The 17550-nt window shown below is 37.7% G+C and overlaps 1 protein-coding gene and 1 pseudogene across 5 annotated transcripts in view; one reads left to right on the plus strand and one right to left on the minus strand.

Moving 5' to 3' along the window:
- TTC6 (tetratricopeptide repeat domain 6) overlaps positions 1-17550 on the plus strand; it is a 265950-nt gene that overhangs the window by 147913 nt on the left and 100487 nt on the right. For all 5 annotated transcript variants that reach the window (XM_053672512.1, XM_053672515.1, XM_053672513.1 and 2 more), the window contains one exon: positions 14446-14587. In XM_053672512.1, the coding sequence (XP_053528487.1) occupies positions 14446-14587 (142 nt within the window). The remainder of the gene's footprint in view (positions 1-14445; positions 14588-17550) is intronic.
- On the minus strand, positions 892-10610 carry LOC119038322 (cytochrome b-c1 complex subunit 7-like; annotated as a pseudogene).

The raw sequence follows: 17550 nt of genomic DNA on the forward strand, positions 1-17550 counted from the left end.
GCCCGCAACCCAGGCATGTGCCCTGACTGGGAATCAAACCGCAATGCTTTGGTCCATAGGCCCGCGCTCAATCCATTGAGCTACACCAGCCAGGGCTGTGAATTCTTTATATATTTTGGAGAATAAACTCTTGTATAAGGTATCATTGGCAAATATGTTTTCCCATATTATTGATTCTGTTTTCATCTTAATACTGTTTTCTTTAGCTGTGCAGAAGCTTTTTATTTTGATGTAGTCCCGTTTGTTTATTCTTTTCTTTATGTTCCTTGCTCTAGGGGATATAGCAGTGAAAATGTTGCTGCGTGAAATATCTGAGATTTTCCTGCCTATGTTTTTCTCTAGGACTTTTATGGCGTCATGACTTTTATCCACCTTGAATTTATTTTTGTGTATGGTGTAAGTTGGTGATCGAGTTTCCTTTTTTTACATGTAGCTGTCCAGATCTCCTAATACCATTTGTTGAAGAGGCTATTTTTACTCCATTTTATGTTTCTACTTCCTTTGTGTAATATTAATTTACCATAGAGACATAGGTTTATTTATGGCTCTCTATTCTGTTCCATTGATCTATGTGTCCTTTCTTATGCCAGTACCAGACTGTTTTGATTACCTCATCCTTGTAATATAGTTTGAGGTATGATGATCCCCCTACTTTGTTCCTCTTTTTCAAAATTGCTGTGGCTATTTGGGGTCATTTATGGTTCTGTATAAATTTTTGAAGTGTTTGTTCAGTCTGTGAAATCTGTTATTGATATTATATTTATTTTTTAAGTTATAATAGATATTTATTTAAAGTAATATATTTGCAAAACAGATAGTTCTAAAATGTACATTTCAGGTTCAACCAACATTGTTAAAGTACTGAGGACAGATGCATCCATAAATTTGATTACATGATTATTTCTTTGCCCATTCTTCTCTTTCTTTTCTTTCCTGAACAACCTCTTTCAGATATGGTTCAAGGTAGGGTTTATCCTGCTCATATTTTGTCCACTGCTCTTTAGGCAAGATCTGTTGTCTCATGGTCAGGTCCAGTGTCTCTTATTGTGAAACACCCTGTTGTTACACAGGTTCTCAGGAAGCCTTCTTATGGCTTCTTTTACATCTTCATTCGCATGGAGCATCATGAATTAACCCCACTTTATTGAATCCTGCAGCACTGTAATACCATTTTTGAATACCTTCCAGCCACCAGCTTGATGCTGCAGCTGCAGGCCTGAGGACATGCTGTCATTGGTATTTTAATAGGGATTGCATTGAATCTATAAATTGCTTTGGGAAGTATGGACATTTGGTTAATGTTATTTCTTCCAATCCATGAACATGGAACATGCTCCCACTTGTTTGTGTTGTGTAGTTTTCCAAGTATAGGTCTTTTACCTCCTTGGTTAGGTTTATTCCTAGGTTCTTTTATTTTTCTTGTTGCTATATCAAATGGGATTTTTTTCCTGGTTTCTGTTTCTGATATTTCATTGTGGGTATATAAGAATGCCTTCGATCTCTGAATATCAACTTTGTATCCTGATGTTTTGCCAAATTCACTTATTAGGTCAAATAGTTTTTTGGTGGAGTCGATAGGATTTTCTGTGCATACTATCATGTCATATGCAAACAGTGACGGTTTTGCCTCCTCCTTCCCAATCTGGAAGCCTTTTATTTCTTTTCTGATTGCTGTGGCTAGGACTTCCAATACTGTGTTGAATAGAAATGGTGAAAGCAGGTATCCTTGTCTTGTTCCTGATCTTAATGGGAAAGCATTTAGTTTTTTCCCATTGAATATGATGTTGGCTGTAGTTTTCTTATATATGGCCTGTATTATATTGAGGTATGCTTCCTCTACTCTCACTTTGCTGCATATTTTTATCTTAAATGGGTACTGTACCTTATCAAATGCTTTTTCTGCCTCTATTGTTATGATCCTGTGATTTTTGTTTTATTTTGTTTATGTAATGTATTACGTTTATTGATTTGCAAAGATTGTACCATTCTTGCATCCTGGAGATGAATCTACTTGATCATGGTGTATGATCTTTTTAATGAATTGCTGCATACAGTTTGCCTCAATTTTGTTGAAGATTTTAGCATCTATACTCATCAGTGATCTTGGCTTGTAGTTTTCTTTTTTTTGTTTCATCTTTACCTGGTTTTGGAATTAGAATGATGCTGGCTTCATAAGAAGAGTTTTGGAGTCTTCCCTCTTCTTGAATTTTTTGGAAGAGTCTGTGAAGGATAGGGGTTAGCTCTTTCTTAAATGTTTTGTAAAATTCTCCTGTGAAACCATCCGGTCCAGGGCTTTTGTGTGCTTGGAATTTTTGATTAGTGCTTTGATTCCAGTAGCTGATATTGGTTTGTTCAGGCTTTCTGCTTCTTCTTCATTCAGTTTTGGATTATTGCATTTTTCTAGAAATTTGTCTATTTCACCCAGGTTTTCAAATTTCTCGGTATAAGTTGTTTGTAGTAATTTCTTATTATCCTTTGGATTTCTGTGGTATCAGTTGTAATCTTTCCCCTTTCATTTCTGATCTTATTTACTTGGGTCCTGTCCCTTGCTTTGTTGTTGCTGTTGTTGTGCTGAGTCAGGTTAAAGGCTTGTCGATTTTGTTTATATTTTCAAAGAACCAGGTCCTGGATTTATTGATCCTTTGGATTGTTCTTTTAGTCTCTCTGTCATTTAATTCTGCTCTAATCTTGGTTATTTCTTTCCTTCTACTCACTCTGAGCTTTGTTTGTTGTTGTTCCTCCAATTCTTATAGATGTAAGGTTAGGTTGTTTATTTGAAGTGTTTCTATCTTTTTTACAAGCCTGTATCATTATAACCTTCCCTCTCAGGATTGCCTTTCCTGTGTCCTGTAAGTTTTGGACTGTCATGTGTTCATTTTCACAAACTTTGATTTATTCCTTGATGTCATTATTAACCCATTTATTTTTTAACAGCATGTCATTCAATCTCCTTGAATTTGAGTGTTTTTGAGTGTTTTCCTTGAGGTTGGTTTCTTGTTTCAAGTCCTTGTGGTCTGAGAAAATGCTTGGTATAATTTCAGTTTTCTTGGATTTGTTGAGGTTTGTTTTGTGTCCTATCATGTGGTCTATCTTTGAAATGTTCCATGTGCATTTGAAAAGAATGTGTATTTTGCTTTTTGGGGATGAAAAATTCTATATATATCAGTTATGTCCATTTGATCTAGGGCATTGTTCAATGCTTCAATATCTTTCTTGATACTTTGTTTGGAAGATCTGTCCTTTTTTGACAGTGAAGTGTTAAAATCCCCTAATATAATTGTGTTGCTGTCTATATTTTTCTTGATGTCCTCCAAGATTTCCCTTATATAGTTGGGAGCTCCTGTGTCGAGTGCATGTATGTTTACAACGTTAATGTCTTCTTAATGAATTCTTCCCTTGAGTATTATGAAGTGTCCTCTGTGTCTCTTTTTATGACTTTTGTTTTAAAGTCTATTTTGTCTAATATAAATATTGATACCTCAGCTTTTTCCCCCATTTATTTATTTGTAATGTTTTTTTTCCAACTCTTTGCTTTCAGTCTTTGTAGATCTTTTTTTTTTCTGAGGTAGATCTCTTGTAGGCAGCATACGTGTGGGTCAGATTTTCTTATCCATTCAGCTACCCTATGTCTTTTGACTAGAGCATTTAATCTATTCACATTTAAGGTTATTATTGATAGGTACTTATTCAATTTTTCTCTTTTGTACCTATGTTCCTCTCTCCCTCTCACTCTTTTCCTTCATCTTCTTATAGCAGTTTCTTTAGCATATCTTGCAGTGCTGGTTTGGTGGACATGTATTCTTCAGCCTTCTTTTCTCTGGGAAACTCCTTATTTCACCTTCCATTTTAATTGAGAACCTCACTGGGTAAAGTATTCTTGGTTGCAGGCCTTTGCTTTTCATAACTTAGAATATTTGTTGTCATTGTCTCCTGGCTTGCAGTGTTTCTGTTAAGAAATCAGCCTGCTAGCCTTATTGGAGCTCCTTTGTATGTTACTTCTTGTTTCTCCCTTGCTGCTTTTAAGATTCTCTCTGTGTCTTTAAAGCTTGACATTTTAATTATTTTGTGTCTTGGAGTAGGCCTCTTTGGGGTCATCTTGATTGGGACTGTCTGTGCTTCCTGAACCTGTATGGTTTTTCTACTCTCCAAGTTTGGAAAGTTTTTTATCATTTTTTTCAAACAGGGTTTCTATCCCTTGCTCCTTTTCTTTTCCTTCTGGTATTCTTATGATTCAAATATTGTTGCATTTCATGTTGTCTTGTAGTTCTTTTAAGCTCTCTTCACATTTTTTGAGTCTTTTTTTCATGCATCTATTCTACCTGGGTATTTCTTTCTACTTTGTCTTCCACTCACTAAGTCGGTCCTCTGCTTCATCCAGCCTGCCTGTAATTCTTTCTACTGTGCTTTTTTATTTCAGAAATTGTATTCTTCATTTTTTCTTGGTTCTTGTTTATAGTTTCTTTTTACTTTTTCATACTTTTGTAGTTCTTGCTCAGTTCTTTGTAGTCTGTGGGTTTTTTGAGCATCCTTATAACCATCCTTTTGAATTCTGTAGCTAATAGTTTGCTTGCCTCCATTTTACTTAGCTCTTTTAGTGGGGAGTCTTCCATTCCTTTTGATTATAGGTTCTTTCTCTGTCTCCCCATTTTAGTGAGTCTTTTTGTTTGTTTCTGCGATTCCTGATACTCTTCTTTGCTAACTATCTTTGTAGGGTGAACTTCTGAGGTAAGAATTCTGTGGGACTCAGTGGTGGTCTCTTTGATTTCCTTGTCTGAATGCTCTAGGGTTGCCCCTTTTTTCCATTTGAGTGTGTTTTCTAGTTGTAGTTGGGTTTTACCCATTGGTGACTCCTTTGTTGGTGGGTTCTCTCCTCCAGTGCTTTTACTGGTGTTCACAACTCCCACCTTATCTTGTATGTGGTCTGGGGCAGGGTGACAGTGTAGTGGATTATGACAGCAGAAGAGTATTCTATGAGATTTAAAGTACCAACAAGTAGAGAACAGTTAGGAGATCCTTTGGAGACATATAGCAATAATGATGATATTTTATCCAACTAGTCATTTTTTAAAAAGGTAAAAAGAGATAAGACTCTTGGTAGAGGGGGAAAAATAATGTAAGCTGACTCTAGAAAGCAGAGTGCTTATGCTAGGTTAGGTGGTGAGGTATAGTGAGAATAAGGAATAGAGACTTGGCATAGTGTGTGAGAGAATGAAGTTAACCACAATAAAGCTCATGAATATAGTGAAATGTACCAAGACCAGGGGAGGGTGCTGTGTGGGTACAGGAACAACAATAATATGAAAAGATCTTAATATGATCTGAATAAAAAAATTAAAAGTAAAAGACCAAGAGCAGTATGTTATAGAAATACGAGCGAAGTGAAGGAACATAAGTTAAAATGCAGTATTAAAAGGAGAACAAAGGAAACCAAACAATGAAATTAAATGAACAAAGCAAAAAAAAAACATGGAAGGAAGAGAAATAAAAAATAAAATAATGATAAAAATAATAACAAAAATTAAAAAAAGTAAAAAATAAAGTGCAACTCTGTAGGATAGCAAAGCGAATTTTGTCTCAGTTGTTGGAGTTAGCCTTCTGATCTCTCCCTGGACCTTTGATCCCGTCACAGCTCCAGGTCTTATTGTCTTACACTTGGAAGAAAAAAGAAAACAACAATGCCTCCTGCTGACTTTAAACCCACCAAGCAAGTTCTGCTGGTCTTCCTGGATGTTGCAGGCAGAGAGGGACTGGGCTCCCTTTTTAAATTTTTTTTTCCTGTGGTTCTGTGTTGGGAGCTCAGATTGGGCTCCAGTATTTACAGGTGTCCAACCTCCTTGCCCAAGCCCACAAAGCACTGTGTGGCCCCCACTGTCCACATGCACCAGGTCGGCATCTATAATCCACCTTGTTGTGCCACCCTTTGATAAGCAGGTGAGGTGCACCAGGTGGGAGCACCTCACACCCCTCCTCCATCTTTGCTGGTCTGGACACCGTGCGTTCACAAAGTCTCTTTAGGGCAGTTTAGATCCCCTATTAAATTAAGTCTCTCTGGGGACTGCTACTCCTCTGAGCCCCTGCTTTCCCGCTTTCATCAGTCCATGAGGCACTCTGATTTGGAGCAAATCACTCTACTCTTTCTCCCTCTTTGTTGGCTCGGTCATGGTGTGGGAGAATTCCTTGAACAACTGCTGAGAGCTTTTTTTTTTTTTTGTAAATTCCCCTTGTTTGTGCCCATCATTCTTTATGTGCCCACCATTCTTTACAAGCACCCAGCTTTTCACATGGCCCAACTCTCTGACCAGTCCCAAGACTATCTGGGTCAGGATCAGTTGTGGCCCAACTCTTCTCTCATCTGCAGGTATCACTCAGCTCCCCAATTTCTCTGGTACTGTCCCAGCTGGCAACCACAGTCCCAGAGGGGAACAGCTCCTCTGTGCAACTCCCACTGCATCTTCAGGCATCCAGGTCTCTCCTGGTGTGGGACTGGCTTCCCTGCTCTGGTAGGGGAGAGAGCTGCAGAGTTACCATCACTGATCTGGCTCTCCTCCAGAAACTCCAGGGGCAGCCACTGTCCCTGGTGCCATGTGCCACGTGCCAGGCTGGGGACCACAGCAGCCATGGTCCCCACGCAGGTCCCTGGCACCTTACCATACCTACACAATCTCCTTATCATCTGTTTTTCAACATCCTATGCAACCTTTGGCTTCCAAACTTCGTATCAGCTGGGTTTCTGTGGGCTTTTCACTCTGTTCTTCAGAAGATCAGCTAGGTGTCCCAGGTGGATTTGCAAGCAAGTAGATTTAGCTCCCACCTATCTTGCCACCATCTTCCATCTTTCTTTCTTTATTTTATTTTTTAAAAAATATTTTTATTGTTTCTGCTATTATAGTTATTCTAATTTCTCCCACTTTGTCCCCCTCCACCCAGCTTGCCCCTCACTTCCACAGTCAATCCCCCCAGTATTGTCAGTGTCCACAGATACTTCATGTATGTTCTTTGACTAATCCCTTCACCTTCTTGCATTCAGTCCCCACCTACTCCCACCCCTCCTATAGCTGTCAGTCTTCTCCATGATTCTATGCCTCTGGTTCTGGTTTGCTCATTAGTTTATTTTGTTCATTACATTACTCTTATAAGTGAGATCATAGGTATTTGTCTTTGACCAACAGACTTATTTCACTTAGCATAATGCTCTCCAGTTCTATTCATGCTGTTGGGAAGGGCGGGAGCTTCTTCTTTCATTCTCCTGCATAGAATTCCATTGTACCACAGTTCTTTGATCCACTCATTTACTGATAGACACTTAGGTTGTTTCCAGCACTTGGCTATTGTAAATAGAGCTGCTATGAATATAGAGGTGCCTAAGTTCTTTTGAATTGATGATTCAGGATTCTTAGGGTATATTTCCAACAGTGGAATCACTGGGTCAAAGACAGTTCCATTTTTAGTTTTTTGGGGAAATTTCACACTGCTTCCCACAGTGGCTGTATCAGTCCACATTCTCATTAACAGTGCACTAGGATTTCCTCTTCTCTACATTCTCACCAGCACTTGTTTGCTGATTAATGATAACCATTTTAGGAGGTGTCAGGTGATATCTCATTGTGGTTTTAATTTGTATCTCTCTAATAGCCAGTGATGTTGAAAAATTTTTTATATGTCTATGGGATATCTGTTTGTCCTTCTTGGAGAAGTGTCTATTCAGGTCCTTAGCCCATTTTTAAATTGGATTGTTTGTCTTCCTGGTATTGAGTTGTATAAACTCTATATATTTTGGACATGAAACCTTTGTCTGATGTATTGTTGATATATATGTTCTCCCTTGCAGTCAGTTCTTTTTTTATTTTGTTGATAGTTTCTTTAGCCATGCAGAAGCTTTTAAATTTCATGTAGTCCCATTTGTTTATTTTTTTCTTTATTTCCTTTGCTCTAGGGGATATATCAGCAAGAATATTGCTATGCAAGATATCTAAAATTTTCCTGGCTACATTTTTCATTAGGACTTTTATGGTACCATGTCTTATATTTAAGTCTTTAATCCATTTTGAGTTTATTCTGGTGTATGGTATAAGTCAGTGGTCTAGTTTTATTTTTTTTGCATGTACCAGTTTAGTTCTCCCCAACACCATTTATTAAAGAGACTATCTTTACTCTATTGTATGCTCATGCCCCCTTTGTCAGTTATTAATTGACCATAGAGACATGGGTTTATTTCTAGGCTGTCTCTTCTGTTCCATTGATGTATGTGTTTGTTCTTATGCCAGTACCAGACTGTTTTGATTACAGTGGCATTGTAGTATAGTTTGATGTTAGGTATTGTGGTCTCTCTAATTTTGTTCTTCTTTCTCAAGATTGAGGAGGCTATTCGGGATCATTTTTGGTTCCATATACATTTTTGAAATGTTTGTTCTAGATCTGTGAAATATGCCATTGGTATTTTGAAAAGAATTGCATTGAATCTATAAATTGCTTTGGGTAGTATGGAAATTTTAATGATAATTCTTTCAATTCATGAACATAGTATATATTTCCACTTATATGTATCTTCCTCAGTTTCTTTCTTTAGTGTCCTATAGTTTTCCCAGTACAGGTCTCTTACCTCCTAGGTTAAATATATTCCTAGGTACTGTACTTTTTTTGTTACAGTAGTAAATGGGATTGCTTTTGTAGTTTCTCTTTGCAACAGTTCATTATTGATATATAATGATGCCATCGATTTCTGAATATTGACTTTGTATCCTGCTACTATGCTGAATTAATTTATTAAATTAAGTAGTTTTTTAGGGGAAACTGTAGTATTTCTATGCATAATATCATATCATCTGCAAATAATGACAGTTTTACTTCCTCCTTTCCAATTAGTATGCCTTTAATTTCATCTTCTTGCCTAACTGCTATGTTTAGGATTTCTAGTACTATGATGAATAAGAGGGGTGAAAGCAGATACCCCTGTCTTATTCCTGATCTGAAGGGAAATGCTTTTAGTTTTTGGCTATTGAGATGGCATTGGCAGTAGGTTTTTGTATATGGCCTTTATTGTGTTGAAGTGTCTTTCTATATTCCCACTTTGCTGAGTGTTTTTGTCGTAAGTAAGTGCTGGATTTTATCAAATGCTTTTTTTGCATCTAGTGATATGATCATGTGATTTTTGTTTTTATTATGTATAATATTTATTTATTTGCTAATGTTGTAGCATCCTTGCATCCCTGGAATAAATCCTACTTGATCATGGTGTATGATCTTTTTGATGTATTCCTGAATCTGGTTTGCTAATATTTTCTTGAGGATTCAGTATCTATGTTCAGCAGAGATATTGGCTTATAATTTTCTTTTTTGAAGATTTTATTTATTTTTAGAGAGGGGAAGGGAGGGGAAGAGAGGGAGAGAAAATCAATGTGTGGTTGCCTCTCACACGCCCTTACCCAGGGGCCTGACCTGCAACCAAAGCCTGTCCTGACTGGGAATTGAACTAAAGGGTCACCACAAAGGGATACTGAGTCACACTAGCCAATGCTGGCCTGTAATTTTCTTTCTTTGTTGTGTCTTTACCTAATTTTAGAATTAGGATAATACTGGCCTCAAAAAGAGTTTGGAAATCTTCCCTCTTTTTTAATTTTTTTGTGAATAGTTTGAGAAGGGTAGATGTTAGTTGTTCTTTGAATGGTTGGTAGAATTCACCTGTGAAGCCATCCCAGCTTTTGTGTGCTGGGAGTTTTCTGATTACTGCTTCAATTTCACTAATTGTTATTGGTCTATTAAGGTTTTCTGCTTCTTCATGATTTAATTCTAAAAGATTGTATGTTTCTGGAAATTTGTCCATTTCTCCCAGCTTGTCCAATTTCTTGGCATATAGTAGTTCACAATAATTTCTTACAATCCTTTGTCTTTCTGTGGTATCAGGTGTAATCTCTTCTCTTTTATTTCTGATTTTATTTATTTGGGTCCTCTCTCCTTTTTTCTTGATGAATCTGGGTAAAAGTTTGTCAATTTTGTTTATCTTTTCAAGAACCAGCTCCTGGATTCGTTGGCCTCTTGAATTATTTTTTTTCCGTCTTTATGTAATTTATTTCTGCTCTGATTTGGAGTGTTTCCTTCCTTTTACTTGCTCTGGGCTTTGTTGTTGTTTTTCTAGTTCACTTATAGGTGTAGGGTTAGGTTGTTCATTTGAGATTTTCTGTTTTCTTTAGGTAGGCCTGCAATGCTATGAATTTCCTTCTCAGGACTGCTTTCCCTTTGTCCTGTAGGCTTTGGGTTGTTGTGTGTTCATTTTCATTTATTTCCAGATACTTTTTAATTTTTTCCTTGATTGCATTATTAACCAATTTATTATTTAGTAACATGTTATTTAGCCTCCATATATATGAATGTTGGGGATTTTTTTCCCTTGAGGTTGATTTCTAATTTCAGGCCATTGTGATTCAAGAAAATACTTGCTATGATTTCAATTTTCTTGAATTTTTAAGGCATGTATTGTGTCTTACCATGTGGTCTGTCTTAGAAAATGATCCATATGCATTTGAGAAGAATGTATATTTTGTTTCTTTGGGGTGAAATGTCTTGTAGATATCAATCAAATCCATTTGATCTAGTGTGTCATTTAATGACGCCATATCCGTGTTGATTTTTTGTCTGGAAGTTCTGTCCAGTGGAGTGTTAAAACCCCCTACTATGACTGTCACAGGTTATGGTCTATCTTTTTCTTAAAGTCCTTCAAGATTTTCTTTATTTATTTAGGTGCTCCTATCTTGGGTGAAAATATGTTTACAAGGGTTATATTTTCTTGTTGGGCTGAACCGTTAACTATTATGTAGTGGCCTCTCTATCTTATTTATTCATTTATATTTTTAAAAAATAATTTATTTAATTGTTGTTCAATCCCTCTCTTATTATGGCCTTTGTTTTGAAGTCTATTTTGTCTGTACAGGTATTACTACCCCTAATTTTTTTTCACAGGCATGTAATATCTTTTTCCATCCCTTTACTTTCAGCCTGTATTAATCTTTTGTTCTGAAGTGGGTCTTTTGTATACAACATATGTGTGGGTGATACTTTCTTATCCATTCAGCTACCTGATGGCTTTTGATTGGAGCATTTAATCCATTTTCTTTTAAGGTTATTAGTGATAGGTACTTTTTAATTCCATTTTTTCCCTTTGTACCCATGTTCTCTACTACTACTACTACTTCTTAAAGCAGTCCCTTTAGCATCTCTTGCAATACTGTTCTGGTGGAAATGTACCCCTTCAGCATTTTGTTGTTGTTTTTGTCTGGGAAACTCATTATTTTACTTTTCATTTTAAATGAGAGCCTTGTTGGATACAGTAGTATTGGCTGCAGGTTCTTACTTTTCATTACTTGAAATATTTCATGCTAGTCCCTTCTGGCCTGTAGTTTTTTTGTTGAGAAATCAGCTGACAGCCTCATTGCATCCCCCTTGTAGGTAACTAACTATTTCTTTCTTCCTGCCTTTTGAGAGTCTCTGTCTTTAAACTTTGCCATTTTAATTGGGACGTGCCTTGGTGTAGGCCTCTTTAGGTTCATCTTAATTGGGACTCACTGGGCTCCTAAACTCGCATGACTTTTTCCTTCACCAAGTTAGGAAGGTTTTCTGTCATTAATTCTTTGAACAAGTTTTCTGTCCCTTGCTCCATTTCTATTCTTTCTTTTGTCCTTATGATGTGAATATTGCTACATTTCATGTTTTCCCAAAGCTCCCTTAAACTATCCTCATTATTATTTAGTATTTTTTAATTTTGTTGCTCTGAGTGTTTTTTTTTCCTACCTTGTCCTCCAAATCACTGATTTGATCCTCTGCTTCATCTAGCCAGATTTTAATTCCTTCTAGTATATTCTTCATTTCAGATATTGTGTTCGTTATTTCTGTCTTGTCCTTATTCATAGTTTCTGTGTCCTTTTTTATGTCGATATAATTCTCTTTAAGTCCCTTGAGCATACTTATAACCATACTTTGATCTGTACGTCTGATAGTTTGTTTGCCTTAATTTCATTTATTTTTTTTCTGGGAATTCCTCTTGTTTTTCATTTAGAGATTGTTTCCTTTCTATCCATTTTAGCTGTCTCTTTTTGTTTGTTTCTATGTATTAGATAGATCTGCTTTGACTCCCTGTCTCGTGGGGTTACCTTATGTGGCAAGAGTCCTGTGGTACCCAATGGTGTAGTCTCCTTAATCTCCTGATCCGGATGGTCTAGGAATGCTCTTTGTGTGGTGTGGGTTGTGTGGACTCCTCCCTTATCGCTGGGCTCTGACTGCTCTTGGCCCATTCACTGGTTGTATCTTACTTCCAGCTCCGTCTGTGGGGCTCTGTGCCTACCACCTCTTAGAAGCTGTTGTGCAAAGAGCAAAGAACAATAAAAGTGGAAAGAGAAGTTGAATTGTACAGAAAGGGAAACAAAAAGACAAAAAGAAATAGAATAAGAGAAGACCAAAGGAAAGAAAAGTGATTATGAGATGAGAAAAGGGTCAAGAACCCTTTATGAAGTGAAAGAGGAGAACTGGAAAAAAGGGCAAAAAAAAAAGAGAAATAATAGTGAAAATAAGAAAAGGAAAGTAGAAGGCAGCATGGGGTAATTAAACATAAGAGTAGAATAAGGATATCAAAGAAAAAGTAGAGCAACAAAAATAGAAGAAAAAAGGGAAATATAATAAAAGGCTGTGGAAAAGGAAAATAATGAAAATAATAGAACAAAGTGAGATTCTTCTCAGCAGAGTTTAGTACTTGCCTGCTGGGTTCTCCCTTTGGACATGGCTCTGCTGTGTCTGAGGCTAGGGTAAACCAGTGTCAGGGGCTGTCCAAGTCCAGCCCTTGGCAGCATCTTCAAAGCTACTAGCCATCCAACAGTTTTTGGCTGATTCATACAGACTTGGCTGGGCCTGGGATGGGCCAAGCTGCTCTGTAAAGCTGGCTTTTATCAGTACTGGGTCCAGGGGGTGTCAGCAAACAGTACAAGTCACTGCAGGATCTGCCTCTGCCTTTCTCTGCCTACTGGCCTGCTGCCAGCCTTAGACCTGACTGTTCCTGAGAGGGCTTCTGGTCAAGTTGGGTGGATGGGACTCTTGGATCTCCCATGGCAGGTGCTGTTCAGACTTCAGGGAAGATAGTGAGTGTGTTCCCCTGCCCCTGTGCCACTTTGTCTGTTTGGGATTATTTCCCTGTACTCAGCAGGGTGGGGCTCCTAGTAGGCTAATCAGTGGGGCCTCCAGAGTGCAGGTTTTGGAGAATGCTTCTATGGCTGTCCTGTGAGGGGGAAGCACCCGGGTGTGTCCCAGGAGAGAGTATGGTATGACTGCACTCTGCAGCCAGTCTCTGACACCCCCTGAGTTTGCTATGTTGTCTCTTCAGCAGGAGTTAAGATACAGGATGGGGGAAAGGAAGGAAAAAGAAAACCCATACAAAACAGAACAAATAAACACATCAAGTAAAAGGAAAAAAAAAAGGATTCAGAATAGAGCAAGCAGGATTACAGAGGATCATGGGGGTGGCATCCCACAGGGCAAGGTAATTGCTTTTCCCCTGGGAGAGGCTTGCTGTTCTCCAGAAAGATGGCTGCTGACGAATCCAGGTATATCTCGGCGCAGAGAGCCCCATAGCCACCCCTCGAATCTCTCCAGTGCCTCCCACTCTAGGCTCTCCTCATGCGACTGTACTCTGTGCTGTTTTCCCTTCACTGGGGCTGACAATGAGTGGTTACAAATACAAAATCTATGCTTTGGTCCCTTTAAAAATTAAAAGGAAAAAAATAGTGACTGTCTCCAGTGGGTTTTGTCCTTCCTCAATAGAGAAAAACCCTGTGGCTTTTCCCCTCTTGGTGCTGCCTGGTTGGCTGATCCGAGCACAGGGCCTCCCTTGCTTGGGAGCCCTGTTTGTGGCCCTGGCTTCCCCCCTCTCGGGGAAGCTCCCACCACCTCGGCCTGCCGCCCATGTTATCAGGGCTGGCCTCTTAGTTGGCCCCTCCCCTCCTACTCTTGGGGTGGTTGAAAGTCTGTTTTTTAGGTTGTCTGTGATTTACTTCAGGTGATCGCGCCCCTTTTTAGTTTTGTTTCCAGTTTGGTTCTGGGAGGAAGTACATGACCTGTCTTCCGCATCTTGCCTCTTAAAAGTATTTTGTGAGTCTGAAATGGGAAACAGGTTGGCAATCAGAAGGCACAGAGCTTTTAATCCCTTTTGTAATCAGGTTTTCATAGGGTGAATTTATTAGTCCGTTGTAATAAAACAAAACCATCAAAGGATTATGACTTAAATATATTTAGAATCAAACAAAATTTTAAAAAAATTCTTACCCACTTTGGATTATCGGACTTCTGCACAATCTCTATTTAATATAGTTATCAAATGTCGGTGTATTTATCTCAACAGAGATCTGAAATGTCGGCAAATGTTTTTGCTTTATCAGTGACTTAAAGATTATTGTTTTTATTACACTGTAGAGCACTGCAAGGAATCCCTGTTACGGGTGAGGATCAAGCACATGTTCCCGCCCTTCCCACAGCACCAGGGAGGCCGCCCGAATCGGAAGAAGGAACTAGACAGTGTCCTCACAAACCACACCTACAGCTCTTGGGAGAGGAAGTAAGAACTTCCTGTAATGTTAGTTTTATCTGACCTATAGGTTCTTAAACTTTAAAATTTCAGGGCCCTTTTTGTACTCTTTAAAGTTATTAATGACCTCAGTAATTGTTTATGTGGGTTGTATCTATTGGCATTTACAATGTCGAAAATTAAAACTTATAAAACACTAAAAGTTTATTTTTTATTAAAAATAACAGTAATAAAGTCACACATGTTAATATAATCTATTTTATTCAAAATTATATTTTTAAATGAAAAACTTGATGAGAAAACTAGGATTATGTTACTTGTTTTGCAGCTCTCTTTAATGTCCGGCTTAATAGAAGGCAGCTGGAGTCTTATGTTTGCATTTCTATTCAATTTTGTGGTAGGTTTTTCTTTTGGTTGGAAAATTCTGGTCTCACCCAGAAAGATAGCTGGAAAAAGAAAGATTATTTTAGTAGCTCTTTGACATAATTATGGGTATTTTTCTTTGATAATATTTGAAAACTTAATGAGTTTCTTGAAAGCTGGTTTTGAGACTTCCACTTCTGGGAAAAATAGGGCATAACTACTATTACTTTTCTCTTCTTCCAAGTACAACTGAAATACCTGGATGTTAAAAACCTAAAAGACTCTGAAAGATGGAGAATGAAGTGCCCTAACTAGGAGGTTTGGGACCTAAGAAATGACATGGTTGTGAATTAGTTCCTTGGGTTTTCTTTTTGTTTCATATATTCTAGACTCGGAGATGAAAAGGCTGGTAATCTGGAAACAAAAACAGGTCAAGAAAAAAACCACCAACAGAAGTCTGCTTTCTTAAGCCAAAGAGCCAGTAAAAGGGCAGCCCAACAAAGCAGAAAAATTTTAGACAGTTGCCACTCCATTTCAGCCAAAAAACAGTGTTCTTATTTCTCACCTAGGCCAAGGCCTAGTGGGAAACCTAGACTTTTACTCTTCGGTGTGTAACGTAGCACTTTAAGTGCCCCTGCCAGGGTGGTGCCAAAGGAAGCTGAGTGTTGACCTGGGACTCTCATCTTAACAGAGTGATAATGAGGTTTCCCCTCCATGTTAACTGAGACCACAGGGGGATCCCGGACTTTCATCCCCACCCAGTAGTAATGAGCCACTCCTTTCCTTCCCCACTGTGCTGGTATCAGGGGAGACCCAGTGGGATGTCTGCTAAAACAGATGGTTTAACTATGACCCAGTGTCTCATAACATAACCCAAAATATCCAGATTTCAATTGAAAAGTACTAATCATACAAAGAACTAGGAAAATCTTAAACTGAATGTGAAGTGACCATTCAGAGAAGCCAACACTGGGAAGACAGGTACGCTACAGTGATGTGACAAAGATTTTATAGCCACCTTCATGAACGTGCTTCAGTAAATGGCTGTGAACACACCTGAAACTCATTTAAAGAAAGAACGATTCAGAAAGGAATAGAACAGACTCAATGTAATCCCTACTAAATTCCAATAGTATTTTTAAAAAATTTTATTACTTATCTTTAGAAGGGAAGAGAAGGAGAGAAATAGTGACTCCAATGGTATTTTTTACAGAAACAGAACAAACTGTCCTAAATTTGTATGGAACCATAAAAGCTCCCAAATAGCCAAAGCAATCTTGAGAAAGAAGGACAACACCACAGGCACTATGCACCCTGATTTAAACTATATTACAAAGCTGCAGTGGTCAAAACATATGGTATTGACATAAAAACACATATAGATTAATGGACCAAAATAGAGAGCCCAGAAAAAAACTTACACATATTTGGTCAATTAACTTATGACAAAGGAGCCAAGCATGTGCAATGGGAGAAAGGATAGTCTCTTCAGTAAATGATGTTGGGAAAACTGGACAATCGCATGCAAAAGAATTAAACTAGATCCCTATCTTATACCACACAAAAATTAACTCAAAATGGATTAAAGACTTGAAGGTAAGACCTGAAGTCATACAAATCCTTGAGAAAACATAGGCAATAAGCTCCTTACCACCAGTCTTGGCAATGATTTTTTTTTTTGGATATGACACCAAAGAAAAGGCAAGAAAAGCAAAAATAAAGAAGTGAGACTTTTTATACTAAAAAGTTTTTTTACAGAGAAAAGGAAACTATTAACAAAATGAAAAGTAAACCAGTGAATGGGAGAAAATATTTGTAAATCATATTGAATAAGAGATAAATATCCAAAACATATTAAGAACTCAGGCAACTCAATAGCAAAAATACAGTTTAATTAAAAAATGGGCAGGAGATCTGAGTAGACTTTTTTCCACAGAAGACTTACAGATGGCTTACAGATACATGAAAAGATGCTTGACATCACTAATCATCAGGAAAATGCAAATTGAAACCATAATGAGATATAACCTCACACTGTTAGTGTGGCTATTAGCAAAAAATCAAGTGTTGATGAGGATGTAGAGAAAAGAGAAACCTTGTGCATCATTAATGGGAATGTAAATTTGTGCAGACACTATGGAAAACAGTAGATAAGTTCCTCAAAAAATTAAAAATGAAACTACCCTATGATCCAGCAATCCCACTTCTGGGTATTTGTCTGAAGAAAATGAAAACACTAACTCAAAAAGGTATCTGTATCCCCATGTTTATTGAGCATTATTTATAGTAGCCAAGACATGGAGACAACCTAAGTGTGCATTGACAGGTGAGTGAATAAAGAAACTGTGGTATGTATATATATTCAGCCATAGAAAAGCATGAAATCTCATCATTTGCACAACATGGATGAATCCAAAGGATATTATACTTTGAAATAGGTCAGACAGAGAAAGCCAGATACTGTATGATCTCACTTACATGTGGAATCTAAAAAACCAACCAACCAAGCTCATATATACAGAGAACAACAGACTGGTGATTGCCAGAGGCACGGTGTGGGTGATAAGTGAAATAGATGAAAGGAGCCAAAAGGTTCAATCTTCTAGTTATAAAATAAGTAAGTCAAGGGG

This window comes from Artibeus jamaicensis, unplaced genomic scaffold (genome assembly GCF_021234435.1).
Source record: "Artibeus jamaicensis isolate MK-2021 breed Jamaican fruit bat unplaced genomic scaffold, CSHL_Jam_final contig_760, whole genome shotgun sequence".
In the NCBI taxonomy this organism is placed as follows: domain Eukaryota; kingdom Metazoa; phylum Chordata; class Mammalia; order Chiroptera; family Phyllostomidae; genus Artibeus; species Artibeus jamaicensis.